Source organism: Quercus suber, unplaced genomic scaffold (assembly GCF_002906115.3).
Source record: "Quercus suber isolate HL8 unplaced genomic scaffold, Cork oak 2.0 scaffold_406, whole genome shotgun sequence".
In the NCBI taxonomy this organism is placed as follows: Eukaryota; Viridiplantae; Streptophyta; class Magnoliopsida; order Fagales; family Fagaceae; genus Quercus; species Quercus suber.
The window spans coordinates 676670-688087 of record NW_027069857.1 but is presented as its reverse complement, the minus strand read 5'-3'; the positions used below and the strand labels follow the sequence as shown (position 1 = coordinate 688087).

The following is an 11418-nucleotide window of genomic DNA, read 5'->3' as shown; positions in this document are numbered from 1 at the left end:
TTTTTCCCCCCCCCCCCCCCCCCCCCCCCCACACACACACACACACGAAAACTACTTTTCTTTCTTTGCAGCCTTTGTTCTGTCTTAAGCTGATCAAGAGTTAGGAATAGATTGACTAAATTGATTTTGCCTTTTCCTTAGCTGCTGATACAGCTTCCAACTTGGACTTGGCTCTGAGCAGCTTTGAATTGTGATTTTGAATGGTTAAATCAGGATTCACTTCTATTTTCTTTAACCAAACTGTCTCTTTCGTGACACACTTTAGTTTATTTCTAATAATGTCCATGGAGGACATGAACTGAAAACCTTTTTCTCTGACCAAAGACAATTCTTTTTTGGCTGCTTCCAGTTCTGCTGTAATTGACTGCAATGAAGGTGAAGTAATGAAGTTCCCAATTCTTTACCTTTTCAAAACTACTACTGCTCAAGCTATCATTTCTTTGAACCTTTGCTTCCATTTCTTTCACTAAGCTTTAGCTCATTTTGCAAATTGCAACACATGAACATCAGACATAGTGGCAGTCAATTTTGCTTCAAGCTCTTTGATCGGTGAGTCTCTTCAAATATCCTTCATCTTCTGCTTGGTTTTCTCCCTTGAAGCTGAGAATTTAGTGGTTTCCTTCACTCTTTGAGCTTTATCTTTCCAAACTCTTTTGAAGCCTCAATCCGTGCCAACTCAACAAGCACTTCTTCATTGGCACCCTCAATCTATTTCCTAAGGGCTTTAACAGAGTTCAAATAAGACAACATTTTTGAACTTAAGGCTTTAACTTCCTTCTCCATCCTCGATTTCTCTTCCAAAACATAAGCCTTGTGAAGCTTAAGCTTACTCAATTCAAGTTTCACAAATTCCAACTCTCTCATCACTTCTTCATACTGATAACTCTCAATGTTCCTACCAGCCAATGCCCCTTCATCACGCATTTCTGATTTCTTTAGCATCTCAAGTCTTGCATCTGTGCCTTTGCCTTCATGTTCGACTCCTTGATTAATACAAATAGATCTTTCACTGTCTTCTTTGCATTAGGGAGCTAGGATCCTGTTTGAGCTCTTGCTAACTCAGCAGCCCTCTTGCTGTCTTTGTATCTATCAGACTATCAATGTCCCTTCTTGCCATATGGACTTCTTTTGCTCTTGAAGATGACTTATTTAAGAATTCAGAAGAAAAAGCTTCATTAGAAAATGCAAATGGATGATATTGTATAGAATTAAATGTAAATGGTATGATGAGGTTTTGACAGTTATTGAAAAATAACTTCGAGAAATCCATCTGGGGTTTCTTGAGCGAAGGACTACCTTCACGAACCTATCTCCATACGTTCTATTGTCCAACTTTGCTCTGTCCATTTGAGCCTGTTCTAAAACCAAGAAAGTATATATTATATGTACTTGCTTAATCAATTATTCTTTAGCTCAAAACTGAAGCCAATTTTGTAAGAACCAAAATCTGAGTACGCTTCTGGCTAAAGAAACTATTGTAAAGATTTATATTTTACAATAAAATGCAAGCAGTTTCATGGTCTTCAAATGATCGAAGAATAGTCTCATTCAAGAATGCTGAGAGACACAGTATGAGTCTTGACAACATGTACACAAATAATTACCTGAGAATGTTTTTGAATATATTGAGGTAGTCTTGTTTGTAAGATGGATGTTGTGTTCTGTTAGAGAGGAAATGTTTTAAGTTTCATTAGGCAATCCCAAGAAGGAACCGAAAGACAAAACAGCAAAAGGGATTGAGTCCTGATGATTGGCTGACATAGCACCGATACCAACTGGAGTTCTTCTATGGAGTTCTCCTAAAGATGCTACAAAATCTCATAACGTTTTACAAAAAGTAAGTGTCAAATCACATCAAAATAAAATAAAAATAAAAATTAATGTTTATTACCCACATATCAAAAAACAACTAAAACTATGCGTTGAAATCATAATTTCAAAGTAAAAATCGTGACTTTAACTTACACTTTTCGTCGCTTGTAAATTTGTGTAATAGTTTTTATCTAAAAAATAATTATTCTAGGACCCACTACAATTCTAAAGACAATGCATGGACATTTTCACAACACTCTTGTTTTGAATTGTGACTCATATAATTTATGGGCAAAATTAGGGAGGAAATAACTAAATGCACTTTATTTTTAAAGTAAGTAGCAAAACACCCATCTTTCCAAAGTATTTGGCAAAATGGCCATATTTTGGATCTTGATTTTAATAAAATTGAGTTCTGTGTAAAACTCGATATCATTAAAATCGAGTTTTACGTATATTTTTAAGTAGAACTTGACATTAGTAATATTGAGTTTTACTTAAAATTAAAAAAAAAAAAAAAAATAGACTCAAAATATGAATAGAACTAGACATGGGTTAACATTGAGTTTCCAAATACATGATCAATTTTCTAGATTCTTTGGAAAGATGGATGTTGTACTCTATACTTTATATTGAGCCGTTTTGCCAAAATGTATACATTAGATGCAAACTGGAAGACCATCAGGGTATCTGGAATATCCCACTGAAAGTCAACGCCATTCCCAACTCCAGGTACTAGTACACACTATATGAAGCAGAGGAAAACAGAGTACAGTGATTGAAACAGAGTGATATGAAGATGAAATCTGAGGCTTTGACGTTGGTGCTGGTCAATCTGGCTGGTATCATGGAGAGAGCTGATGAGGCGTTGTTGCCAGGCGTGTACAAGGAGGTTGGTGAAGCTCTACACATCGATCCAACTGGGTTGGGCTCACTCACTCTCTTCCGATCCTTAGTGCAGTCTTTGTGTTACCCAATAGCTGCATACTTAGCTCTTCGCCACAACCGTGCCCATGTCATTGCTCTTGGCGCTTTTCTCTGGGCTGCTGCCACTTTCTGTGTTGCCATCTCCTCCACCTTCTTTCAGGTACCTCTATTCCTATACAACTTCCTTATTCTTTCTTCAGTGCTTATGTTTAAAATTTGTATATATAAATTTTCATTTTTCAATTCTCTTCTTTTATATATTGATCTTATATGTGCAAGTCCAGACCCATTCAGCATGTTTAGTTGGGTTTTGGTTAAATCAGAAAGATGTGAAAATGAGTGGAAATACATGTAGGAAACATTTTGGATTAAACTTTTTTCTTTAGCATTTGTAATGGGACAATAACAAGAATGATACCACTCCCCCTTCTAAACATTCTTTTTTTGTTAAGAATCCATATAAAAGTTCTTGAGCTAGCCTAGCACCACTCTTATTGTATTTCACTAACTGTCTAGAATCTTACACTCACCGAAAAAATTCATTGTAAGTAAGTCTTTGATGCTTGCTGCCCCCAAATAGCTAGGCAATACTGACAAAGACATAGTTCTTCTAATTAGCATGGTCTCACATTTTGATATCATTTGGTTAATTTAGGTGGCGGTCTCTCGAGGTTTAAATGGAATTGGACTTGCAATAGTTATACCTGCTATTCAATCCCTTGTTGCTGATTCAACTGATGATAGCAACCGTGGTTTGGCTTTTGGATGGCTGCAACTGACAGGAAACCTTGGATCCATAATTGGTGGGCTGTGTGCTGTACTTTTTGCTGCAACTTCTATCATGGGTATACCTGGTTGGAGAATTGCTTTTCATCTGGTTGCAATCATAAGTGTCATAGTTGGTATATTAGTCCGCCTTTTCGCAAAAGATCCACGTTTCTATGAGAGCAATAGTATAACTAGAAATCAAGTTCAAAAGCCTTTTTGGTCAGATGTGAAGGACCTAATTTATGAAGCAAAGTCAGTTATTAGAATCCCATCTTTCCAGGTAATTGTGGCTCAGGGTGTTTTTGGATCATTCACTGGGTCAGCTTGGTCATTTGCTCCTATGTGGTTGGAACTTATAGGTTTCTCCCATGAAGAAACAGCATTCCTTTGGACTATGCTAGTAATTGGTGTTTCACTTGGGGGTCTGTTTGGTGGAAGGATGGGGGATATTGTTGCAAAGCGTTTACCTAATACTGGAAGAATAATTTTGTCACAGATAAGCTCAGGTTCGGCTATTCCTTTAATAGCACTTTTCCTGCTTGTATTGCCTCATGATCCATCTACGGCATTCATGCATGGACTGGTATTGTTCATTATTGGATTTTGTGTATCCTGGGAAGCTCCAGCAACTAACAAGTAAGTATAAATTGTTCATTGTGAACTCTGCACATTCTCTCTTACTAGTTTTTTGGAATTGTTAGTGATAGCGTTTATTAGACAAGCCATTGTCCATCTGCACAAGTAATATCCCCAGGTTTTAAGTGCACAAGTACAAATCCTTAGCTGGGTTACTTTGAGCTAAAATATTGAAGGTTAGGACCATATCTAGGTCCCCATCCCCTGACTATGCTTCAACGCAACCATACTGCATAATGACCTTTTATAGTAAAAATCAGATCTTGCTTAGAGAATCAAGATTAGTATAGATGTAAGTGATGGAGGTATAAACAGCTTTAAGAGAGAATCTGGTTCCAATTTTCAACATGATTGTTCTTCTTTACCTTAGCTTTCACAATTTTCCTTGACATTGCATATTTCTTCATGGGAAAGGTCACTTGTATAAATAGAAACTATATACGCATGATCCATCACAGCATATTCTTCATTGAACTCGTATTAATAATGCAAATTTATGATCAGAATCATGGTGATTAAATTTAAAAGTTATATTAAAGTTGAAGCAGGCCATATTTTAAAGTGAGGCCTGCCCAACTATGCTATATTGACTTCCACTAATGAAATTACTATTTATTCTAAAAGTATTTTAGAAAATTACTATTAACTTACCTCATTACTATTTCATTAACATGTAAATGGTGCACAGTCCAATCTTGGCAGAAATAGTCCCTGAGAAGTCTCGTACAAGCATCTATGCTTTGGATCGATCTTTTGAGACTATGCTAGCTTCATTAGCTCCTGCAATAGTTGGGATTTTGGCTCAGAATGTATATGGTTATAAATCAGATCCGAAAGGATCTTCTAACTCTTTAGGGATTGATGAAACAAATAGAGAAAATGCTGCATCACTTGCAAAGGCACTCTATGTAGCAATTGTTTTTCCATCGGCAATAATGTGCTTCATCTACTCATTCCTCTATTGCACATACCCACGAGACCGCGAACGGGCAAGAATGAATTCATTGATAGTGTCAGAAATGCAACAACTAGAGGCTAATGATTCTCCTTCAAGTGAAATTGACATTAATGACAAGTCAACTCTGCTTTCCGATCAGCTAACATTTACAGACATGGAATGATAATGAACTCAAACAATAAAAAGACTTAATGGGCACACTTTTTGTATTGTGTGTTTGCTTTTGAAGTGTCTTAAAGCAAACATACAGTTAGGTTAGGTTTTTAGTGTTGTCCAATTGGACCAATTCCATGGCATCTGCTTTTAATTCAACTAGTCGCTAACCTGTGCGATGCACGGGAAAGATACTTTGAAATATCTATTTAAATATATTGTATTCTCAAAGCTTTTCAAAAGAATATGCATGTTAACAACATCTATCCTTTTCAGCTTCATTACAACTCGTGTTGGAGAGAAAGAGAGATTGTACCTATCAAAGTATCTGTTTAAACTCCTCTATTGAAAATATTCATCCATTGGATTCATAATAATGCCACAGTCCCTACACAATAAACCATATGCTCCAACCCTTTGATTACAGTGATCCTTTAATGACCACTGCTTCTGCCATTAAAGGATCATTCAAATTAAATTTCTTTGTCCAAGCTTTAACATAAGACTGCATCTCATCTCGAGCTACTACCCCCAGAATTGAAGCACCTCGACATTTAAACTTGATGAGTCTATAAACCAAAACATTTATGTCATACTGCTATGTTGCACATATATATATTTTTAATTACAAATTATCCTTGCACAAAAAGATCATTAAAAGTACTTAATCTTAGCATGATTCTCCATGTAATATAGCAAAGAAACCATTAGTAGATTATCCAGTCCTCTCCAACTATCTTATGGGTCTGTGCATTTATATTACAAATCATTTGACTTGCCTTTATGTTGTAAACTTGTAGTTGTTTCTTTCCACGGATTATGCATGAATAAATGGTACAATTATCTACTTCCTTGTAGCATGTTCTCTTCAGATCAACCACACCATGGATCTCAAAGAAGGTGGTATCCTTGACAAATGAAAACAATAACTTGGTAAATGCCCTCATCTCTTATAAACCAATTTTCATTATTGCAGTCTAAACATATGTTAAAAGCCAAGATAAACAGTAAAGCAAATGAGAAACTAACAAACTACTTAAAAAACTTCTAGCTTAGTTGAGTATTCTCTGCACTTAATTTTGTGTTATTTCCCATCTCCAAGTCATCCAAAGAACCTGTCCCATTGGTGAATAATTCTTCCATTACTTATAAAAATTGTTTAAAGAAGAAGAGAAAGAACTAAATTGTACTACTAACATGCTGCTAAGTCAACAAAATTTTAAGGGTACCACATAGTTCAACTCCTTCCACATCTTGGATTAATTTGATAGCATTATATAAAGAAATTATGAACAAAGCATGAATGTAATGATTGATTGATTTGCAACAAATCATACCCAACATATAAAATGGAAATTTAAATTTATTTTTCTACCGTATTAAAATCTACTTACAAATCACTCTAAGACAATTCCTCTATTCATGTCAAGGATTTTATAAACGATTTGCAATTATGATACCTCATATATCTAGCCAACTAATTTGTAAAGTTAATTTTTCTCAACTGAATGTGTCCATTGCATTCATAGCTGTGACTAAGAAATAGGGAGTACTAAATAGTTGAACTCATTTCTTTGCAATCTCTCTGTTCTCCCTGTATCCATCTGACTTCTACATGGTATTATTGTTATTATTATTTTTTTAAAGAACAATATTCTATAAAACAAAAGCCCCAGGTACACCAGGAGTGTACATGGAAAGATTTACATCAAGATCAAAAATTACAATGATCAAGCATAACAAAAAAATTAGAGCAAGAAAAAGAAGAGAAAGTAGAACACCAAGCAAACAAAGAGTAGAGGAGGAGAGATTTAATCTCAAGAGTCGACCGTTCCATTCCTTCAAAGCATAAATCTCTCAAGAGATTTAATCTGACTTCTACACGGTAACCTACACATAAACCTCTCATAAATTAATTGATTTGCCTAATAAAGCTGGAGGTTCTGAGATCAGTCCATAGAGATCCTAATTTTTGAAAGGTATTAGAAATAATGCATTGAAATACGGAAAACAAAAGGCACAATATTATAGAAAGTAAATTGACCTTCCTCACTATAGTGAAAAAAGCATCCCTTGGTCCAAAATAATGTTGAGGCACCTTAGCTAGTAATTTTCCTTCAAATTAAAGTTCAACTTTGACAATTTGCAATCCACACAACAAAACCAAATAAAAAAAGAAGAAGAAAGGACCATTAAATGGTAAATAATCAAGTTGTGTCTCTCTTCAATAACTACTTAAAACCTAAAAAATGGAACATTAAGGAAAAATCTTAAAGATACAAACTTACCCTTATTGTATGGTCCATAAAAAAAGGAAGAGGTTTTTCTGCCCCATTTTTCAAACAATTTGTCATAATTTTTGAGTGGTGTATTGGCCAAGTCCAATGCAACCTCCATATACAGTTCAAAGAAAAAAAAAAAAAAAATGAAGAGAGATAGAGAAAGGGAGTACCTTCAATGGCTTTCAAATTTGGTAGTTATTCATCAATGCCACTACCTTTTCTTGTGATTTGGCACTGTTGCCCTCAGTTCCTACAAATAAAATCAAATGCACTCAATTTGCATAGAGTAAGAAATGTACAATATAATGTACCCTAAATGGTACAATGGATTTTGCACAGTGACCTTGCCTAATCATATCAAAATATGCCCAAAGGATCTAAAAGCCAAGAGAAAGTACTCAAATTAAAACCTTTCACCCTTGACCATAACACTGCTTGCTTTGTAAATCAATTTGTTGTATTCAAATGAAAATATTAAATTAACACGTGTGATGCTCTCAACATAGCTGTGGCAGCCATCCACAATCTTTGACAAGGAATTAATTCAGTATGGACTATAATAAGAGAACCATAACTATCTTTAACAATAATGCCCAAACTTGCATAATTGGTGGCTTTTCGAAAAAGGTTAGTGCCATATTCATTTTGAGATGAGGAGAAATAGGTGGCTATCATTGCCATGTTTTAGGAGTTGCAGTTATGGCCTAACATTGCAAAACCTAAATAGCTAATGGTCCTAGATTGAAATTTTCATATAAAAAATCCAAATTGCATAGAAAAGTTCCTAATTTTTGCAATTGAAAATAACCCCCCCCCCCTCCAAAAGAAATGATTAACTGCAACTGAGAAACTCAAACTTATAATTTGCTTGGCTGACATGTTTAGAAAGTGACCAGGTCCTTTGCATTGAAATAGCATCCATGAGACTTAGAACAAACCACCATCTAAAATTTCACTTGCAATGTTATATTAAGTAGCAAATGAAGGACTCATGAAAATATATATATATATATATATATATATATATATGATCTGTTAATTTGATGGACCCAACTGACCAAAGTCGGCAATTGAATTTCCCATGAAAACTTGTTGGGCCTAACCTTTTAGAAGCCAATCAACATTGAACAATTTGCACTAATGGTTGAATTTATGGAAAATAATGGTTCTGAGGAATTAAGATGTGAAAGACCCAAGATGAAATCATTTATAATGTAACTAAATAGGCTTCAAAGATTGATAAGTCTGAAGAGGACATTACCTATACTCTAAGAATTGGAGGTAGAATATGCACAACCATACTAGATGGTGGATTTGATTTTATGGCATGCAAGTGCTTTGTGGTCAACTTCACATCCAATTTCTATTACAAATCTCAACCACATCTTACATGAAATTCACCTGAACAAAAAGCAACCAAAACACCAAAACATTTACAAATTCCTATAAAGTATATGCACCCTAAAAACCAGAAATAAGGAGCTAATCAACATTAGAACCCCTCACTTACTAACCCAACAACTTTTGAGTGTAAAAATGCTTTATTAACAGAAAATTAAAAAAAAAAAAATCCCCAAAGCCAAAGTTTACCTGTAAAAAACAACAAAAACCATTCAAACAAAACCCAAATAACTCAACATAACAAAGTTTTTAACATTTTGAGGGAGAGAAAGTAACAATTAGATAGCAAGGACCCAAGGCCACACACAAACCCAATTGGCAAACACAAACTAAATATACCAATATGAATATATACGTAGAGCTTACATAGGTCAATCTTTTTTTTTTTTTTTTTTTTTTTTTTTTTATACGTAGAGCTTACATAGGTCAATCTTTTTTTTTTTTTTTTTTTTTTTTTTGAGAAACATTACATAGGTCAATCTCACATACATATACTTGAATAAAACCAAAACCTTAAAAAGAAAACCAAACTTCCAAAGAACTAATATTGATATCACAATTGACAACAAAATTTAAAAGAAATATGTAAATAGCATTGCACGTGCATAAGCAATTGGGTTCCACACATCCAATCCAAAGTTCAGTTTAAGCATTTCTTCAAACACTTGTGTGGCATTAAGAAACCAAAGAAAAAAAAGTAGAATTCCAAAAATTGAGAAACTAAATAAAATAAAAATATGTCAGAATTGAAAACCCAAAAGGATTAAAAAATGAAACGTGGATGTTCCAATACCAAAGAGAGAGAGAGGGAGAAAGATTAGGTATTGTTGTCATGATGTACCTTTCTCCATATTCATCTAGCCAATCTGATTGCTAGATGACGTTGTTGAAGCTCTTGGTGATGAGCTCTTCAATTGTGTTGTCGTGGCACTGTAAGGTTGAAAGATAAGTAGAATGAAAAAATTAAAAACAAAACTAAAAGATACATGGAGACCGTAAAAAATTCACCTTGCATTAAATATCGTGCCTTTGGTTTTTCTGAAACGGCAGCAACTGAAAGGACTTGAACATCGAGAGGAAGGAAGAGCCGTGAGAGCCCTAGCATTATGAATATAAAGTCTGAACTCTGAAGATTTGAAACTGTCTTTAGAAGATAGAGAGGCTGCCGTTAGCAAGCTTGAAACCGTGAAACAGGGGTAAAGCAAAAGGTGGGGAGACAAAAAGGGTTTTTTGCCATAAAAAAAATTAAAGATCATTCGGTTGGGATTGGGCTTTATGGTGGACAACATATAGGTTTGGGCTTCTAGTCGTCATTAATGTGAGATACATGCCTATAATTAAAGCTATAAAGATTGGGCTTTATGGTGGAGATAATGTTGGGAATCATTTTTCTTTTATTAGTATTTTGAAATTTAGGAAATGCATTTTAAATTATAAGAGAAATTCAGAAAAAATGTTGATAATGACATGGTTGCTGATGTGGCTCAATGAGAGGGTAGCAACATTAAATTCTACGTCTCAGCTTTTAGTATTATATAGATATAGATATAGATAGATATAAATTCGAGATTGTTGGTGTAATATAACATGATGTTTACATCTAGAAATCTGACTAGATGAGTCTTGAAGAATTGAAATTTATAGCTCGCTTGAACAAGATCAAGACTTGCTCAAGCAAGATGGCGGAGGAGAGTATCAAGATCAAGGCAAGCAATTAGAGCAGAAGCAACAAGGTTCAACATGCATAGCTGAAGTTCAAGAAGCCATATCTGATGCTCTTGTCATTCAGTAGCTGTTTTGAATTGTAAATAATAAACGACTTGTAGTTTAGTTTTATTTTGGGAATGTTATTAGTGTTCACACGTGAGTAGATTAGTTTGTTCACACGTGAGATTGGTTGTCAGGCAGTTGGATTAGTTTGTTAAGCCCTCTGTTTTCTGTTTCAGTCTCAGTGGAACATAATCATGTATATATATAGAGTCATAAGCTAAATTAATGAAGTAATTCAGTTTTCCCAATTCTTTCATTTCTTCATAGAGAGCTCAAGCAAGAATTATACCAGCTCAAGCAAATCACTTAAATAGCAAAAGGCTTGTCTAACCCTCACTTAAAGCTTGCTCAAGTGAGGTCGTGGAAACCAAAAACCTTGTTTCCATTTTAACCTCAGTTGCAACTTTCAACTGTCACCTAAACCCGACATTGAGCATGACTATATAAAGCACCTTATGCACAATTTTCAGTAGATTGAGGGGCTAAAGTTATGTAGATACTCCATTTTGCACCCTTTGCTTAACCTCACCTTAAGGGCAACATCATCATTTCACAACATAAGGGAGAATTCATAATTTTTAATGTTAGATTGTTTAATATCCACTGAAAATAAATCTAGAAATTCTAACAATCAAAACATGTTGTGTGCATAAATTAAACCACCAGATCAAAAGCTATAGTCAAATTAAGATTTCAATATTATTTAATATG

General features: G+C 34.6%; 1 protein-coding gene, 1 long non-coding RNA gene and 1 pseudogene across 4 annotated transcripts; 1 reads left to right on the top strand and 2 right to left on the bottom strand.

Moving 5' to 3' along the window:
- Positions 1-44: 44 nt before the first annotated feature.
- LOC111999630 (protein PLASTID MOVEMENT IMPAIRED 2-like) lies at positions 45-1347 on the bottom strand (annotated as a pseudogene).
- Positions 1348-2407: 1060 nt separating this feature from the next.
- Positions 2408-5448, top strand: LOC112035556 (uncharacterized). Its single transcript, XM_024068377.2, has 4 exons — positions 2408-2544; positions 2581-2899; positions 3395-4143; positions 4832-5448. Exons 2-4 carry the CDS (start codon positions 2606-2608, stop codon positions 5262-5264), a joined length of 1476 nt encoding a protein of 491 aa, XP_023924145.1. The 5' UTR covers positions 2408-2544; positions 2581-2605; the 3' UTR covers positions 5265-5448.
- A 189-nt stretch (positions 5449-5637) lies between these two features.
- Positions 5638-10124, bottom strand: LOC136062364 (uncharacterized). 3 transcript variants are annotated; one of them, XR_010624127.1, is made up of 5 exons: positions 9946-10124; positions 9779-9867; positions 8798-8937; positions 7707-7786; positions 5638-7144 (listed from the first exon to the last, which is right to left on the bottom strand). It is a non-coding gene; the product is annotated as an uncharacterized LOC136062364 (long non-coding RNA). The 3 variants fall into 3 exon arrangements; XR_010624129.1 differs by having other exon boundaries at positions 5638-6162; XR_010624128.1 differs by lacking the exon at positions 8798-8937.
- Positions 10125-11418: the final 1294 nt, after the last annotated feature.

Coding starts and splice junctions, on each gene's coding strand:
- LOC112035556 (XM_024068377.2), top strand. CDS start 2,606: ATGAAGATGAAATCTGAGGCTTTGACGTTGGTGCTGGTCAATCTGGCT. Junction 2,900..3,394: donor TCTCCTCCACCTTCTTTCAG/GTACCTCTATTC, acceptor TGGTTAATTTAG/GTGGCGGTCTCTCGAGGTTT. Junction 4,144..4,831: donor GAAGCTCCAGCAACTAACAA/GTAAGTATAAAT, acceptor AATGGTGCACAG/TCCAATCTTGGCAGAAATAG.